This window comes from Hypanus sabinus, chromosome 3, assembly GCF_030144855.1.
Source record: "Hypanus sabinus isolate sHypSab1 chromosome 3, sHypSab1.hap1, whole genome shotgun sequence".
Taxonomy (NCBI): Eukaryota; Metazoa; Chordata; class Chondrichthyes; order Myliobatiformes; family Dasyatidae; genus Hypanus; species Hypanus sabinus.
The window spans coordinates 25430409-25449703 of record NC_082708.1 but is presented as its reverse complement, the minus strand read 5'-3'; the positions used below and the strand labels follow the sequence as shown (position 1 = coordinate 25449703).

The following is a 19295-nucleotide window of genomic DNA, read 5'->3' as shown; positions in this document are numbered from 1 at the left end:
ATTTAACATTCTCAATGTTTGCTAGGGCATCTGGCAATTGACGGTTCAAAGTGGAGGAACTTTCAGAATCACAACTGAGAATCAGATCTATTCTTTGGGAATACATAGTGGCCCAGCATAAACCTTAAAATAAGATTGGCACCTCACAAAATGCCAAGTCATCTGAGCCATCAGGCAACCCTTTCTCAAAAGGGGAAATCTTAAGTTCCCATGTTAGACACCCTAGAAAAACTACCACTATTTTGTGTCATTTGATTAGCTAACTGCATCATTAAAACACGGTCAACTGTCATTATGCTGTTTCAGTCAGAACCTCAATATCAGAACTCATACCTACAGTCAAATGGCAAAAGTGCTATTGTCTCTTGGAGAAGGAATTGTGTATTGAGTACTGTACTATTCAGTGAAGCCCCTCAGGGGACGACCAGAGTGGGCTGGTTGAGGGATTGCATTATCCCAACCTGATTGACATCTGAGACCCCGTAAGGATAAAAGAGGGTCTGGGGAACAACGCCTTCAGACGCACCAGGAGAAACGCTAGAAATCCCGTGACAGCGTTTAATAGCGACAGCCGGTGGGGGGCTCGTGTGTGTCCTTCCCTTGCCTGGGATTGGTGGGCTCGCCACGGAAGAACGGCTTAGCTAAAGGAGAGGCCACAAGTGAACGGCCACACCAACGAGGCTCCGACGGATCGAAATCGTAAAAGGAAAGCCGACAAGTTTCTCAAAAATCTCTCTCTCCAACCATTGCAAACCCAGCGGTCCCCCAAAAGGCTGCAGCCTGCATGAACTGAGTGACTTTTATATTTCCATCGGACAATACATTATCCCCTAGACAATGATAGAGCTATTTCTTATTGATTATTATTATACCCGCACTTTTAGATTTAGTATTGACGATGTATATTATCTTTATGTTTGCATTGATATTATTTTTGTGTATTTTTACTAATAAATACTGTTAAAAATAGTACCATCAGACTTCAACTGACCTCTCTATCTTTGCTGGTAAGTGACCCAGTTATGGGGTTCGTAACAGATGAAATCACACTTTGCTGAACCTATGTAGATCAGTTAAAATTTTTAAGTTGAACAACTTTAATTCAGGGGCTCCCAGCCTGGGGTCCACAGACCTTGATTAATGGTAGGGATCAATGGCACCTACTTTAACTGAAGTCTATTTTTGCTAAAACTCCAGTTTCATTGTTGGCCAAATGGCTGTCATTTTTTCCACTTTACAGTAGTGAAATGCAATGGAAAGTACTTCAGTAATTACAGTTATAAATGAAGCTAAGCTGGGAAAGGCAAAATATTTCTTTTCTCGTTTCAATCACAGATTAATTGCACAGCAACGTTGCGGAGGTGGTGGAGGCAACACGTGCAAAGACAGTGCTGATAACTTTTTGAGAGCTTAGAAATTTGTACAAGAATTAAGGTGACTTTGAAGAGTAGTGTGAGAAAAATGTTCAGTACATTCACAATTTCTCAAATACTAAAGCAGTTTGTACCATTTTACAGCAAGTCCTGGAAAACATCTTGGTTGAGGTTAACAGGTGTAGGCCTAACTCCTATCGATACTGTCACTGAAAGTCTGTCTGCTGTCAATATTCTGGAGAGAGCAAACTAACTAGAAACATAACTAGACCACTCGTACAAAAAAATGCCATTATAAAAATGGTTGGATATCCTATGTAGCATGATTGCTCTTTTAACGCCAACCATCTCCTCGACCATCTGCAAGAGTGCAACCCTTCATTGAATTATACAATGAATGAGTATAACTTAAACACTGCGTAACACAACATAATAAATTGCATTTGGTTAGCAGCCCAAACACCACCTTAAATACTTTCCCTCTATTACTAGCACAAAATAATTGCAATGTGCCTCATCTACAGGATACAACAAATCAGCTTACTACAATTCCATCTATTTCACTTGTCAAATGCCTACATCACACAAGTTAGGGACATCTGCTGCATAAGGCATATAATCCAGCTTGGAAACTTGTATCTCTCCATCAGCCCTAGGTACAAATTTTGGAACTTGACAGCACTCTGGGAAACCTAGGTTACGACCATTTAAGAAGCCAGCTAGTGTAGCCTTGTCAATAGCAGTTGGGCTAGAAGAACATGGATTGAAGTTCTACCTCATGATATTTAAGAACCAAAAATTGAGTTAGGTGCTTACAGTATTGTACCATCCATAATTTCAGAAGAGATATTTAAACCACAAGTACTTGTGCTCTTTTGGATGACTGAAAAAAAACCCTTACAGCATTATTCTTGAAAAGCAGAGAAATTGCCCCCAATTTACTAGTCAACCTCACCCCTCCCCACCCCTCAATCATGATAATGAAGATAACTGCTGGCCACAATCAAGCTGTCATTTGAGAGTGCTGTCCACACATACATTGGCTGCCACATTTTCTATAACAGAACAGTGACTATACTTCACCAAGTGCTTGGTTGCCCATAAAGAATACTGAATGCAAAAAAAAAGCAAATAAAAATGTCTTTCTTGAAGGGTATTTGGGGATTGATAATGTTCCTCCTTGGCAGCAATATGGCGGTATAGTGAACTTTGGACTCACTTTCAAGGACTTATCTCATATTTTCAATGCTTAATGCTCTTGATTGTATACACTCATTAACCTTTCAACACTTCCCCACCTCATTACTTTCACCTCTGCCAGCTGCTTCGACCGTATTACAGAACTCCTTGTCCTCATAATATTTCATCACTTAGATACTTCCTTTGATACTTTTGTGAAGTCATTTGTCTATGCCCTAGGCAATCTACAAATTCAAATTACTACCTACACAGGTAAAATAATGTATTACCTTTATTTTTTGATGCAGGTGATGGAGGCTGTTCTGTAAAAACTTCTGGTGATGGGGATTCAGGTAGTTCACATTCTCTGTCCACTGCATCTCCAAGACCAGTGATATCAGAATCCTCCGAGCTGTGCCTTGTATTTACATTTTCTGTACATGATGCAACAGGAGGCGATGGTTGTGACACAGTGATCTCATTATGCTGCTCCTGTGGCTGAGGCACTGCTGGTAATTGTGGCAATGACTGAAGTTCTGCTTGTGTCGGGCTCTGTTGCTGGTGTGTTTGGTGAAACTGTCTTGATGTTTTTGACCGTCTATTCGCCTGGCTGTGGGATGGATTTGCCTCGGAGGCAAGGGTATTTGTTTTTGTGGTTGTGAGGGAAGCTGTGAGGGTAGATGTCCTACCAGTACTATTTGAGTTGTTTGCAAAATTTTTCAGTTTTGGACTTTCAAAGTCTAAAGAGTTTCTATTGCTGTGCAACTGCGATGCAGCAGATAATTGTTTGTGGTTGGCTACACTGGGTCTTAAAGAACCACCTCCTCCAAATACTCCTCTTGAAGAACTGTGATTTGATTCTGATCCAAGTGCATTTAAACTGCAAGCAAACAAAACTTTATATGAGAACTTGTACACCTGCAAATAGGTTCAGGTGAAATTATTTGAAATCTTGATATTACTTACTATTTCAAGATTTAGGACAAAAAAAATCACATATTTAAAGTTTTAATTAGTACAAAATAGAAATAACATCGATTTAGAACTTTGCAATTAGGAGGCTATTTGATCATAAATAAAATTAGGTGAAATGAAATATATAGACTTAAAAATATGCTATTATTTCAAGTACCATAATAACCAATATGCACTTGAGGACTGCAAAGAATATAGTAGACTAAAATCCACTGAGTAAGTTATCTACAAAACATACTGTATTTAGGATTTACAGATGAATTTGATAAAGTTTGAAATGGGCACTGTAAATTATTGAATGAAAATAACATGAACTGCCTAGTTTAAGACTACATCAGCAAGAAAACAGCATATAAAATCTAATATCTGAACTAGCAACCTGTATTCAATTCAATAACAGAAATATACTCCACAAATTATCTAAATAAAAAATCAGGTGACTAACATTAATACTTACTTTCCGTCTGATGAAATACCAACTATTCTCCTGAGATCGAATGTCCTTCCTACGTCGAAGGGAGGATTGGACCCCTCTAAAGACAAACGTCTTTTGAAGGGCTCCCATATTCCTTGAGCTTCTAAGTAAGCTGTTCCAATCACCAGAAGGAACAAGACACTGGGAAAGAAAACAAATATTTTAAACCAAATAGATTCAAAAGTTAACACCAAATGACTAATGTTTTGACTTTAGCAAGCAAAATAATTCAAGAGGAATATGGGGTTAGCCTGTATGGCTTCCAACTGCACTTTAGGTATGGATAAAAATGTAGGTGGGTTGATGAGTCAGCTAGCAGATGATATATAAATTGTAGAAATTATGGATACAGAGGAAGGAGGATAAAGGCCAGTTGGAAATGTCAGTAGAGAAATGGCAATCGGAATTTAAACCAACATTTAGACAAATGTGATATGTTGCACTTTGGGAAGCAATACAAGAGGAAATTATATAGAAATTGGCAGAAACCTAAGGAGCTTTGATGTACAGAGCAATCTTGGGGTGCAAGTCCACAGCTTCTTGAATGTGACGATACTAGTGGTATAAACAGCATATAGCCTGCTTGGCTTCAGTCAGACTGTTGAGTATAATAGTTGGAAAATCATATTACACTTGTGTAGAACTTGGTTAGACCAATTGAACCATTATGTGCAGTTCTGGTCACTGCATTACAGGAAGAACAGGGAGGCTATGGAGAGGGCGCTGAAGAGGTTCACCATGATGTTGCCTGGATTAGAGCATTAACTGGAAGGAGAGGTTGAACAAACCGATTGTTTTCCCTGGAGCATGGAAGGCTGAGGGATGAGCTCATAAGAAATACAGAAAATGATGATAGAAGTGGAAAAGGCAGATGGAGTTTCCCCTTCCCTCCCCCACCTCAAAAGCACTGAAACATCAAGTATTAGAGATAATAACTTTAAACTTTCCCCCTTTCTCCCTAAGGGAGATTTACAAGGAAAACATTTTATTTTTAGAACACCATAAAAGTGGTAGGTGCCAGACAAAATGGTGGAATATGGATAGCAGTATTTAAGAAATAACACATAAAATGCTGGAGGAACTCAGCAACTCAAATAACCAATATGCTGTGTTATGCTTTTCTATGATCAATTTTAATAAAAGATTGGCTTATTGGGAGGCTGTATTTTATTTAATTTCTTTACATTCCAGCATATGAGGATTACTCCAATGTCACTTAATAATAAATTTTTAGCTCCCAAGCACACATTTGTCAATCATTTAGTGAACAACTAGAAATATATTCCTGCTAAGGAAAAGAAAGAATATAAGAGCAAGGATGCGATGCGGAGATTTTATAAGGCACTGGAGAGGCCTCACCTCGAGTACTGTGAACAGTTTTGGGCCCCTTATCTTAGAAAAAATATGCTGGCATTGGAGAGGATCCAGAGGAGGTTCACAAGGATGATGCCAGGAATGAAAGGGTTATCACATGAGAAACGTTTGATGGCTCTGGGTCTGTACTTGCTGGAACTTAGAAGGATAAGGAGGGATCTCATTGAAACCTTTCAAATATTAAAAGGCCTAGACAGAGTAAATGTGGAAAGAGGGCATAACTTCCATGGTGGGAGTGTCCAGGACATGAGGGCATAGCTTCAGTATAGAGGGGTGCCCTTTCAAAACTGAGATGCCGAGACATTTCTTTAGCCAGAGAGTGGTGAATTTGTTGCCACATGCAGCTGTGGATACTAGGTTGTTGGGTGTATTTAAGGGAGAGATTGATCAGTTCTTGATTGGACATGGCATCAAAGGTTAGGGGGAGAAGGCCAAAAACTGGGGTTGAGGAGGAGATAGGAAAAAAAAGATCCACGTGATTGAATGGTGGAGCAGACTCAATGGGCCTAATGGCCTAATTCTGCTCATATGGTCTTTGGTCTTATTTGACGCCTTCAAAATTACAACAATTTCAAATTAAACCAACCCTCTCAGAGTCCATATTTGGCTATGTACAATAGGCAGCACTCCTGGGCACTGATAGTTGACCAACAGTATACTAATGAAAATAAGAATGCTAAAAGTTATTTGTTTATGGGATACAGCTCAATGGGTCAAACGGTTGTGCAAAGAAAGCAACTGGTTCAGCTGCACCATGAGCACGCTTGACATATTGCAGAGCCTTGGGTCTGTCAATATATACCTAATTCCGTGCCCTTCAGCAAGTAAGGTGGGTCTATTTGTCTTTAGGTGTGGAGACACAGTGTGTACCTTATATTAAATAAAATTGAATTCTACAGATATGGAAATTTTGATTAGCTTTGCTTAGAGAATAAAGGATAAGGTCTAACAGCGTAAATAACGGAATTTGAAGTTATATTCAGCAATAGTTATTGAATATAGCATTTAATAGATAATACCTCATTATTCCTGAGATGATCACGTACAGTCCTAGTTCCCAATTGGGTCTAGGCAGGGCCTCTGCACATGTTGCCAACATATGATAAGGAAGGGATGCATTTAATACAAACACAAATTCGGAGCCTCCTGCTGTAATGAGTTTTAATTCATGGATAACTCTGGAGGCAGTGAAATCTGGTGTAAACCTGAAAATAAGATAGGTTCATCAGATCACGATATAAAATTGACAGCAAACTAAATGTGAAGCACTGAAAGTTTAATTCTTAAAGCTGTGATTACAGCCTAATCTCTGCACTGCTACAATGATATCTAGAAAGTAGCTCATTTTTCTTTTATGTAATCAATTCTTTCATGCTGTTTGACATTGAGCTAACAGTGCAACACAAGCACTGAGACAATTTATTCTGATTGGTTTGGTTGCTTGCCAGAACACTGCAAACGTTACATAAGGGTTGCTATCATGGTTGGAAACAAGGCAACATTAGAACCACTAAAAAAGCAGCACTGATCAACGTCCTTTACTACTAAGTTAATTTTTGTTATATTTCCAAATTAACATTAGTGCAGACCAAAATCCTTGGACTGAATAGCATTCAAATACTTAAAGTAAAACTAATGTAGTGAAGCGTCAGGACTCACAATATAATAATTTCTTTAGAGGCATTTGGTTTTAGTGCAAACTCTTGACAGTTTACAACTTTGAAGCCGTATCCTTCACAGATGTATCCACTGATCTCCATAGACTTGACAAAGACTGGAAGCAGTCCTGTATTTTCTACTTTAAAAATTCTCTTCAACATGAAGTTTGGCTCTCTCATTTTCATTTCTGCAATTTAAAGAACTGGTTTCACAATATGCAAACATGCAAGACTTCCTACAATGCTCTCTTCCTTTGCTAAAGACAGTGGCTCTTGCTCAGATATAATTGCTTGAATGCTAGAAACCATTCAATTGATCACCCAACAGCTTGTGCAAACCCAGAATAGAATTCTGTCTATTCCCATCAAAAATGAGTTGCTAACCACTCTGATCCCCATAGGACACCAACTTTCGCAAATGTTCATTGGGAAAGCTGGAGGGGACAAGTAGGGGTGGGGTGGGTAGGTGACTACCAGGAACCTCCATAAAAAGAACATACAGTAATACAACCCAGCACACTTAGAAGCACCTCACCACGTGGCCACCAGGAATACTTGCATGGAGTTAGCTCCTCAATCAATGTAGCCATATCAAGGTGTCCTGACTGAAGGAGCAGAAACAGAAGGGCAACTAGAATTTGGGTTTAGTCTGCTGAGGCCACAACATTGTTGAGACTTTCGCAAAATATAAATATTGCTTCCGTCATTCAGACCTCGTGCTGCCAGCAAGACTCGAACAATTGGATGAAGCTATCCATCCACCTGATGTACACTGGCCCACTGAGCTCCATGGGGAGTTCAGCAGTCAGGCAGGGCACCAGGCAAATGGCACTGAATCAGGAGACAGCAGCCATCAGTTATTTCTGGTTAGCAAATGTCAGAAGTAGAAATAGTTAAGGAGGTAACTGCTAGCAAACTAATGAAAGCTCCTGACAATGAAAACAGATGGGTAAAGCCTCAGCAAGCTTTACCAACTTATTGCTTATTCTTAAGACACAATGTTGGCAATCCTAGTTTCATTACTTCAACTATACATGCAAGTACTTTAACAAATGTCACATTGGCTTCAACTGATAAATATCCTACAGTGTTAAATCTCTCCACTCTAGAGGAAAGAAATCTTAATCTCTTAATCTTTCCAAAAATTATTTTCAATCTATGCCTCAATAAGAATCGACTCCTCAGAATAAGATGTTCCTTGCCATTCATTCTCTAGACCCTTAGTTGTCTCAAACTTCCCCTGTTCTTCCTTTGTTCCAAAGAATATTTGTCCAAGCTAGCCAAACTCCTCTTCTCCCCAGTTCTTTAAATCATACTGTTTAGTTCTCTCTATACCTTTTACACCAATTTGATCCAAGCCTTTGTTATGGCAGTTGAGATCTCAAGACTTCTTCACTCAAATCCAAATTTCTCCACATAAAGAAACAGAAGAAATTGCTAACTTGAGGATAGAACTGTAAGAAACACATATCAGCTAACATAACATTTAAATCCAGTATTTCCCTACAATATAGAATTAAGTTAATTGGCCCATCTAATCTTTGCTGGCTCTGAGTCACCACTTAATGATATAGTTACAACCTTATGCCTGTTGGCAGTGGCAATATCAACAATACATTTAGCAAAAGGCGTTGAAATATTTAAATGTTGCCTCACCACCTGCTCTATTCCTGGTAAAATTATTCCTTAATTTTTCTGAAATGATTGGATTGTTTTTGAAATTTTACAGCAAAGACAAGTAATGTGTCACTGTTGCTACAATTTGTAGTACACTTGTAATAAATCAAGTGTTATGTTTGGAAAAGTTAACTGAAAAAACCCTTCAAGTTGAATTACAAAACTTGAACAAGATAGGAAGTACATTTTTTTTGGTAAACAATTGAAGTTTTCCCTTGTTTGCCTGGAAGTAAGAAACTTAATTATGAAATCTTGTCATTTAAATGACAGCTATAGCCAGTCTGTGTGTTGATTGATTACCTCAAAGATTACTAAGCAATAGTTATTGCATTCAAGGCAATTAATTTGAACAAATGTTTTGTGAGATCCTGTGGATATCAAAGCTGTTACTTAAGTGCAAGCTCTTCAATGAATTCTCAAAAACGGGTTTCAGTTTCATTGGTGACATGCCTCATATGAATTTTAACATTATCCCAATTTCTTTATTATTACATTGTAAAAGAATACCAGCTGAAATAATGCTTTTAACAGCACTAAATTACTTACTATCTGAACAATCTTTAAGCAAAACTTCATTAATTTTAAAGCGTAAAGAACTTCCAGGACCAGGATGCTTCCCTGCCAGCTTCAGGCTCTCTATTGTTCCTTGTCCTTGTACGACCACTGCATCCACTACTGTCAGATTGTTTCTACAGAGAGTAAAGTATTTAATCAGTAAGGCAATCATGGATAAATAATGTACTACTATTTATCAAGCCTCATCAGTTAAAAACTTTCCCTTTTCCGTGTCCAATAGCTCTGAGAAGTGTACAGATATGACCAAGTTAAATTCACAAATTCAAATATTTTATTAAATAAAAAAGAATATTTAAGCACAAAAGCATTCTAAAACTACAAATGAGGACATGGGGAAACTCAAGCGGGAGTTCATACAACAAGAAAACACACCTTATAATAATTAAAGACATCACTGTTCTGTTGTGAATTGGTGCAAACTTCACTGTTACAGCTCTTCTTTCACCAGGCTTTAGAATTACATTTAATACATGCTGCCGAGAAGAACCTTCCACAAATCCCGAAGAACTTTTAACAGAGGAAGTCTGGAAATGAAAGTTAAGGGAAGAAGAAGGGGAAATGTTTTTGCATTACAGAAAAAAACTTCCTTCTTTTTACAAAGGTACCTAAAACTAAACTCCAAGCAACCTCACATATTACAGAATCAATTTTCATAGTCTCACTAGCACTGTTTTTTTTTAAAAACTATTTGCTCAGTTAATTTCAAATATTGTAATATTAAAACAAAAATTGATTTAAAATAAAAGAACACCTTTAATGAGATAGTTAGCTAGATTACAGGTGTTTAAACTAGTCTTGATGTGAACAAAAATATGAATGTGTAAATTAAAACAGAAAATACTGGGGAAATACTCAGCTAAACACTCAGGCAGCATCAGTGAAGAGAAACATATTTAACACAAGGCCAATTACACTTCCTCAGAACCTTATGAAGTTATTAACCTAAAATATTAACTCTACTCTCTCTACCAAAACTATGTAACCTGTTGAGTATTTCTATCATCACCTGTTTTAATTTCAACTTTTCAGCATCTATATAATTAATGTAGCATTTATAATTAAACACTAGCTTGAATTAGGGGATTTTTGCTCATCTTAAACCATTTAATCCCACAACTGATACCCATCAAACCCTTTGTTATAGAGAAATCTGTTAGATTTTGAGATGGCAATGAGGTTAATCGGGATATCTCTGATGTTGTCCTGCAGAGAATGCAGTTTTATATTTGAGTCACTCAGCAAGCTTAATGAGCTACTGTAAATGTCATAGTGCTGGATTGTTAATTAAAAGAATATAACCAACTCACAAAATATCACATAAAAAATAATGCAGAATAATATCTATGCTACTAATAATCCCACATTGGGTCAGAAGAATAATTCTTGTTCTCTAATGTTCTCCCTTTTTAACATAAACCAGGTATCACATTTGGAATCTTTTCAATCTAAACAGCTTCCCCACTCAAGTTCAATAATTCAACTGTATGGCCTGATTTTTTCCAATTTTAAAATCTCTATTTCCCTTATGGTAATGTTTTTTCCAAATATAAAACGCAATCACCAATCAACTTTTAAAAGTGTATTGTATATGACTACATATTATTCTTTAAAAAAATGTGTACAGATCAAACAATTTAAAATCTGCTTTTGCCCATTCTGTGAAGAGAACTATGATAAAAAACATAGAGAAAATTGCTGCTTTCTTTTGTTTAAATACATCTTCTCAGATAATCAATTACCGAACTTTGATCTTTAATTTTTTTTTACAAGGACATTACTAAGGCTTTAATAGCAGTCATCTGAATGAGAAAAGGCTGTATTTCACTCGTTATAAAGGTTCATGACTTTATATTATCCAGTCAATGTTCTATGGAATGTAAGGAGGCTACCAAATTAAATGGAAATCCAGAGCTTCAAATTTAACCCTCAAATGGAATCATTTTTACCTGATTGAATTTTCTTTACTTACGTGATTACTGACAATCGTAAATTCAAAAGTCTTTGTATCTAGATTTGCTTGCTTGCCTAGGTGAAGCCTGAAATTAAGAACAAGTATTTCAGGAAATGTTGGAATTTTTAAAAAAACATACATCTTAGATAATAATAAACGAATACAACGATAGATTTGATATTGGTGGTAGTGGTAGCATCCATTAGTCTCGCAAGACCATGGATCTGCACCCTCTCCAGGGCACAGGCCTGGGCAAAATTGTATGGAAGACCGGCAGTTGCCCATGCAGTGAGTCTCCTCTCTCCACGCCATCAATGTTGTCCAAGGGAAGGGCAAGGGCCGATACAGCTCGGCACTGGTGTCATCACGAGGTTGAAGGCAACGTCGGACTGCCTTAGGGACTCCGGCTCCGGATTTGTCCTCAGGGTTTACTCCCGAAGCCTTTCCTGTGAATGGGTATGGACGCAAGGCAGCAGAGGTTTGAAATCAGAATTTTCCTTTCTTAGATGGACTGCTTTCCCAGGCTGACGAGCTCCACCTACCCGAAGCACTGGTTTTAAGGTGCCAGGACTCGCCTTCACCCCCTTCTCCTGTCAGTAGAAACAGTTCCGCCAGGCTTAGAGGCTAAGCCACATGAGAAGGCCAGGAGTTGGACTTGGTTGTCAGAGGCGATTTGAGTCGCATGCTGTGACTGTGGTACAAGTTACGATTACTCAACATACTAAATACCATCATTAAGAATTTATCATTTTTAAATCCAACTTAAATCCAATCGTCAATCATTACTGGCAGTGTTATGGGCTCCTGTTATAGGCTTTTTGTGAATTAAGAATTTGGGATTAAATAGAACTGATGCCAATACAGGAGAGCTTCTGAATGATTATATGGTGTGAAACAAAAAACAGCCTCCTTTGCATACTTCCAGTGATTACCTCTTCACATTATGTTGGTATGAAGTCAAAATGCCTCCTAACAGGCTGCTGAAATGTCAAAAAGCTTCAAAGAATTAAACATACCCAGAATGACCTTACTTGCATCCCCTGTTACTTGACTCCTGAACGAACCTCTTATACAGCCAGATGGACTCCTGAGCTCACAAACTATCCTGTTATAATCGTGCGCATTCTTTACCTACACTGCATTTTTCCTGTAACTTTTACGCTTTATTTGCATTACTGTTTTACCTCAATGCACTGTGTAATGATCTGTATGCATAAGCAGTATCACGAAAAGCTTTCACTTGTATCTGGGCAATAATAAACCCAGATACAAGTGAAATAATAATAATAAACCAATAACCATAACAATGAACAATACTTAAGGTTCTACTTGTCTGAAATCAACTATTCTTCAGGCGATTTTGCAGAGGATGATTTCTAAGGTAGTAGGTTAAATTAGTTAAATAACTTGGAATTTCAGATGCTATTCAGTATATAAAAAATAACTATGTCTCCCATATAGGAAAACAACCACATGTACACAAAGCTCAAGTCCCATAATAGTTAATTAATTTTAGAGGGAAATGTCTAATCATGCTCATTAAACAACTATATTTTGGAAACCATGCATTACCACAGACTTGGCTAAACAGAGAGAGTCCTTTTGTCCTGTTCATCCACAGCTACAACTAACTTGCTTTCTCACTTATACAATTCACCAGAATAGTCTCGAACTGAAATGTTAATAGCTTTTCTTTCCCGAGTCTGCCTGAGCTACTGCGAATTTTTTTTTTTTGATAACTGTTGGAAGTCTGAATTAGCATTGAGCTACAAATTTAATCACCGTCTAATCAATAGCTGACAGGCTACATTTGAACGTATACATTTAATTGGGAGTTAGGTAAGTTATGAAGAAATACCATCCAGTTTTAGTGCATTGGGAGAGTATCATAACTATCGGTTGCACTTGATTCCACTATTAAAAAGCATATACTGGGAAATAATATTAAAAAGTAAACACATACCTTTCCATTAACACATCTGCAACAACTGAAGGATTGGGATACAATGCTAAAGGAAGAAGTTGAGCAAATACAGGTACATCTGCTGGATTTTCTAAAATTAGTTCTTGTTCCTACAGGAAACAAATTTAAGAAAATTGCAAAAGTTATTTACCAGAATTACTACATCACAATGAATATTTACAGCTACACAACATGCAATTGAAAAAAAAATACTTTTACATGGCTTTGATAAATACTTACTGAAGTATTATTTGTGTTTGTGAGTGGGAAAATTAGGTGTGTTGCATTGACCAATGATGGCCACACAAGCTCTGATGAGATTACAGCTTGAACATTTTTCTGAAGGTCTGTATCTACTTCAAAAACAGCATCCACCCTAAAAAGGTAAATAAAAACTTCACATTAATTCATAATCATTAAATACAAAACTAAGATGTCAAGCAAGCATAAAGTCAAAGAACTTGAATACCATGCTCTTCTACTGTTAACCAGGCTTTCCAAATTAATGGACTCAAATTGTCTTCCCTCTAATTGTTTAGATTTATAAAATATGTTATTTCTCTGTCCAACATTTTTGAAAAATCATCTCTGCAAGGATCACATGAACTCACATTTCTATGTTTGCTGACATGACGCGAGTGACACCAACAGCAGGAATTTAACAAGAGTTTTTCCAGTTGTCATTACTTAACACAGATAAATTCTATAACTTGCCAGCCATCATTGCACCAAATTCACATGAATTCACTGGCATTTAGATCAACAGGAAAAAAAAAATGGGTGGATGCAGGAAAATGGGATTAGCTAGATTGGCATCATGGTCAACTCAGATATCATGAGCCTAAAGGCCAGCTATTAAGCTTTACTCTACTGTTTTATTTCTCAGTTCTACTAGGAAACTGAAGTGCTAGCAGGATCTGAATGTTTAATAAAACTCCAGCTATAATTTTGTAAACTAGTAGGTTGAAACTGAAACAAATTAAAGTTCCAATGGAGTTATAATCTGCTTTGGACTCGCTTCCTCTACCTGCTAACTTCCTATTATGTGCATCACACCTATCACAAAGTACCTTCTTCAAACTTACTCCTAGCCACTGTTCTGATCTCAATCAGACACTTAATATTATCGCTCCGTGATATGCTAACATCAAGGAACAAAGATTCTTAAAATAAGTATTAACATGGCATTTAAAGCCTTACATGTTAAATAACCTCAAAAGAAATTAAGCTTGTCTGGAACCTTTGCATGAGACCTACTATTGCTTCATCAGATTTCACTTAAGACATTCACCCTGTGTAACACACGTTCCAAGGAAGTAGGATGGTATCCAATTTTTCTTTCTATCAGGAAACCAACAAAAAGGTAATTCATTTAAGACCAGATAATTTAGTTAAGTTCCAGAAGGCAAGGTGAAAGGAAGGTAAGCTAATATAATCTTCCTTTAATACCATTAACCAATTATACTTATGAAATATTTGCACATTTTCATTACTAAAATGTTGAAAAAACTCACTTGTGCCCTGAGGTTTCTTTAAGTTCTGCCCATTTTTTGTACAAGTTTTTATACAAATCCCAGTCTGCATCCCAAGCATCATCTTGCATTGCGAGACTATGCTGCATTCTCAACTCCGCTAAAAGGGAGATGGTAGAAAGGGAAAAAAAATGCTGAATTCAGGAACTAACTGCATTTTCCATGCACATATTTAGTTATATTAAAATGAATTATAAATACTTACATTTAGATAAAAATGGCAATCCTACGTAACAATAATCCCCACATTGCAAACCAGCATCAAAATAAATATTTGCTATCTGTAAAAAAAAGATTAAAATATTAGGGCACATCAGCACAATTTGTTATATAAAAGTAAACAAAGCAATTACATCAGATAGTCAAATACACATCTGTTGCATAAGTGAACTATACAAAATAATTTATGCAGATTATAAATTGCAAACTATGACTAACCTTGGACTTCTTTTTTGATTCCAAATCATCTTTGTTATTTTTCATTCTCTTGTAGTAGAATCGCACATCCTCTGTGAGAGAACGTATATTTTGCAGTTTCACCTTCTGTGAGAAGGAACTCATTATATTTAAACTATGATGAACTACCTTCCCCTATAAAATAAAATGCAGGCTTTACAATTAGGAAAGAGGATATTGTAAAACACTGTCAACATTACACAGTACTGCACAAGATACACAACTTCCAAATTATACGCACAACAGTAATGCAAAAGAAAACTCATTTAGCTTTACCTTTTGTCTTTTCCATTCAAATTAATTGTCCAAAAGACCACAATTAAGTTTTATTTAAACTCACAAATGATATTTAAAATTCAAACTGAATCAACAGTAAAAATGTTCAAATTTGGAATAGCAGAGATATGCATTAATATCCTTACTGGAAATGTAGATGGAAGAACAATGTGTTTTGGTGAGCAAACCAACGAGCCCACAGCAATAAGTGCCCTCACTGGGATAGTTAAAATCTGTAAATAAAAAGAAAAGGATGTTAACCTTAAAACAATTGTGAAAAGTTATAAATGTAGCTATATGCTACAATTAATATGCACTGAAATATACTTGACTACTGCAAATTCTGCAGATCATGCTGGATACCCTCCGTCAAGGAGGGAAGAATTGGAGCTGTGAGTCTAGGAGAAAGAAATGGGGAAAATCTTCTACATGTAGAAGACAAAATGCAAGTTTCACAGGGCGATAGAAAATGGCACCTGAATTGTCAACGTTCAGGTGTCATTACACCTGAACTGGAGCAGTACTAACATTCTTGTAGGAAAGATTGCTAGTGCTGCTCGGCGGGGGGGGGGGGGGGTTAAACTAAATTTGCAGGGGGCAGGGATCCAGAATGTGAGAGAGGATAGCGAGATGAATAATAAAGGACAGGTGGGGACTACAGGGTTCCGGAATATTAAGTGCGTAGTAGAGAAAGGTGAGGTGGAACAAGTGATAAGGAGGACACATGTACAGAGGGATGGTCTGACGGGACATGGAGTTAAACGTGCAGAAAGAATAAGTAAATTGAGGAAGGTCAACAAAATTCAAGGGGTGTATAGCCCGATGGGAGTTCAGGGAGTTGGGTTAAGCACAATAGACAGCGATTTAAACAGAGAGAGGAGAAATGGGCTAAAAATTCTATATCTGAATGCACGAAGTGTCAGAAATAAGGCAGATGAGCTTGAAGCTCAGGTGCGAATGGGTAACTATGATGTTGTTGGGATAACGGAGACATGGCTGCAGGGAGATCAGACCTGGGAAATTAATGTACAAGGGTATACGTGCTATCGTAGGGACAGAAATGTGGGCAGAGGAGGTGGGGTGGCCCTGTTGGTGAGGAATGAGATTCAGTCCTTTGCAAGGGGGGGGGGGGGGGACATAGGATCAGGAGAAGTAGAGTCTGTGTGGATAGAACTGAGGAACAGTAAGGGCAAAAAGATCCTAATGGGTGGTGTCTACAGGCTCCCAAACAGTAGCATGGATATTGGGTGCAAGTTGAATAGGGAGTTAACATTGGCATGTGGCAAAGGTAATGTCACAGTAGCTATGGGGGATTTCAACATGCAGGTGAACTGGGAGAATCAGGTTGGTGCTGGACCACAGGATAGGGAGTTTGTAGAGTGCCTACAGGATGCATTCTTGGAACAGCTTGTACGAGAGCCGACCAGGGACAAGGCTATTCTGGATATAGTGTTGTGTAATGAACAGGATTTGATAAGCGATCTTGAAGTAAAGGAGCCATTAGGAGGTACTGGCCATAATATGTTAAGTTTTTATCTGCAATTTGAGAAGGATAAGGGCAGATCGGAGGTGTCAGTGTTGGTTGAACAAAGGAGACTATGGAGCCATGAGGGAGGAGCTGGCCAAAGTTAAATGGATGGATATCCTAGCAGAAAAGACAGTGGAACAGCAGTGGCAGGTATTCTTGGGAACAATGCACAAGGTGCAAAATCAGTTCATCCCCTGGAGAAGGAAGGATTCAAAGGGGGGAAAGGGGCCACAGTGGTTGACAAAGGAAGTCAGAGATTGCATAGCATTAAAAAAAAAGTATGACAGAGCTAAGGTGAGTGGGAAGACAGATGATTGGGAAATTTTTAAGGAACAACAGAACTTAACTAAAAAGGCAATACAGGGAGAAAAAATGAGGTACAAACGCAAGCTAGCCAGGAAAATAAAGGAGGATAGCAAAAGCTTTTTTAGGTATGTGAAGAGAAAGAAGATAGTTAAGAACAATGTTGGGCCCTTGAAGAATGAATTGGGTGAAATTGTTATGGGAAACAGAGAAATGGCAGAAGAATTTAATAAGTACGTTAGATCTGTCTTCACTAGGGAAGACACAAGCAATCTCCCAGATGTATGGATGGGCCAAGGACATACAGTAACAGAGGAAATGAAACAGATTGACATTAGGAAGGAAACGGTGATGAGTAGACTGATGGGACTGAAGGCTAACAAATCCCCAGGTCCAGATGGTCTGCACCCTAAGGTACTAAAGGAGGTGGCTCTGGAAATTGCGGATGCATTGGTAATCATTTTCCAATGTTCCTTAGATTCAAGATCAGTTCCTGAGGATTGGAGAATAGCTAATGTTATTCCATTTTTTAAGAAAGGAGGGAAGGATAAAACAGAGAACTATCGTCCAGTCAGCCTAACATCAGTAGTGGGGAAGATGCTAGAGTCCATTATTAAAGATGAAATAGTGGCATACCTAGATAGGAGTGATAGGATTGGACCGAGCCAGCATGGATTTACCAAGGGCAAATCATGCTTGACTAATCTATTGGAGATTTTTGAGGATGTAACCAGGAAGTCAGACAAGGGAGATCTAGTGGATGTAGTGTACCTCGATTTTCAAAAGGCATTTGATAAGGTCCCACATAGGAGATTGGTGGGTAAAACCAGAGCTTATGGCATTGGGGGGGAAGATATTGACATGGATAGAAAACTGGTTGGCAGATAGAAAGCAAAGGGTAGCGGTGAATGGGTGTTTCTCAGAATGGCAGGTGGTGACTAGTGGGGTGCCACAGGGCTCGGTATTGGGACCACAGCCGTTTACGATTTACATCAACGATTTAGATGAAGGCATTGAGAATAACATCAGCAAGTTTGCTGATGATACTAAGCTGGGTGGGAGTGTGACATGTGATGAGGATGTTAGGAGAATTCAGGGTGACTTGGATAGGCTGGGTGAGTGGGCAGATACTTGGCAGATGACGTTTAATGTGAATAAGTTTGAGGTTATTCACTTTGGGAGTAAGAACAGGAAGGCAGATTATTATCTGAACGGTGTAGAGTTAGGTAAGGGAGAAATACAAAGAGATCTAGGAGTCCTTGTTCATCAGTCACTGAAGGTGAATGAGCAAGTGCAGCAGGCAGTGAAGAAGGCTAACGGAATGTTGGCCTTTATTACAAAGGGAATTGAGTACAAGAGCAAGGAAATCCTTTTGCATTTGTACAGGGCCCTGGTGAGACCACACCTGAAGTATTGTGTACAGTTTTGGTCTCCAGGGTTAAGGAAGGACATCCTGGCTGTCGAGGAGGTGCAGCGTAGATTCACAAGGTTAATTCCTGGGATGTCCAGACTGTCTTACGCAGAGAGGTTAGAGAGACTGGGCTTGTACACGCTGGAATTAAGGAGATTGAGAGGGGATCTGATTGCAACATATAAGATTATTAAGGGATTGGACAAGATAGAGGCAGGAAATATGTTACAGATGCTGGGAGAGTCCAGTACCAGAGGGTATGGTTTAAGAATAAGAGGTAGGTCATTTAGGACAGAGTTAAGGAAAAACTTCTTCTCCCAGAGAGTTGTGAGGGTCTGGAATGCACTGCTTCGGAAGGCAGTGGAGGCCAGTTCTCTGGATGCTTTCAAGAAGGAGCTAGACAGGTATCTTATGGATAGGGGAATCAAGGGATATGGGGACAAGGCAGGAAACAGGTATTGACAGTAGATGATCAGCCATGATCTTAGAATGGCAGTGCAGGCTCGAAGGGCCGAATGGTCTACTTCTGCACCTATTGTCTATAAAGACTTGTGTATATATATTCCAGAACAGTCTCTAAATTAGGTC

General features: G+C 38.2%; 1 protein-coding gene across 2 annotated transcripts in view; it reads right to left on the bottom strand.

The window, feature by feature from the left end:
* The window catches only part of tmem131 (transmembrane protein 131), a 190108-nt gene that overhangs the window by 35203 nt on the left and 135610 nt on the right, over positions 1 to 19295 (bottom strand). For both annotated transcript variants that reach the window (XM_059963868.1, XM_059963869.1), the window contains 13 exons: positions 15612 to 15698; positions 15172 to 15324; positions 14939 to 15014; positions 14716 to 14833; positions 13442 to 13577; positions 13202 to 13311; positions 11257 to 11323; positions 9660 to 9811; positions 9258 to 9400; positions 7036 to 7222; positions 6396 to 6581; positions 3985 to 4143; positions 2843 to 3432 (listed from right to left, as the gene is read on the bottom strand). In XM_059963868.1, coding sequence (XP_059819851.1) covers positions 2843 to 3432; positions 3985 to 4143; positions 6396 to 6581; positions 7036 to 7222; positions 9258 to 9400; positions 9660 to 9811; positions 11257 to 11323; positions 13202 to 13311; positions 13442 to 13577; positions 14716 to 14833; positions 14939 to 15014; positions 15172 to 15324; positions 15612 to 15698 — 2164 coding nt within the window. The remainder of the gene's footprint in view (positions 1 to 2842; positions 3433 to 3984; positions 4144 to 6395; positions 6582 to 7035; positions 7223 to 9257; positions 9401 to 9659; positions 9812 to 11256; positions 11324 to 13201; positions 13312 to 13441; positions 13578 to 14715; positions 14834 to 14938; positions 15015 to 15171; positions 15325 to 15611; positions 15699 to 19295) is intronic.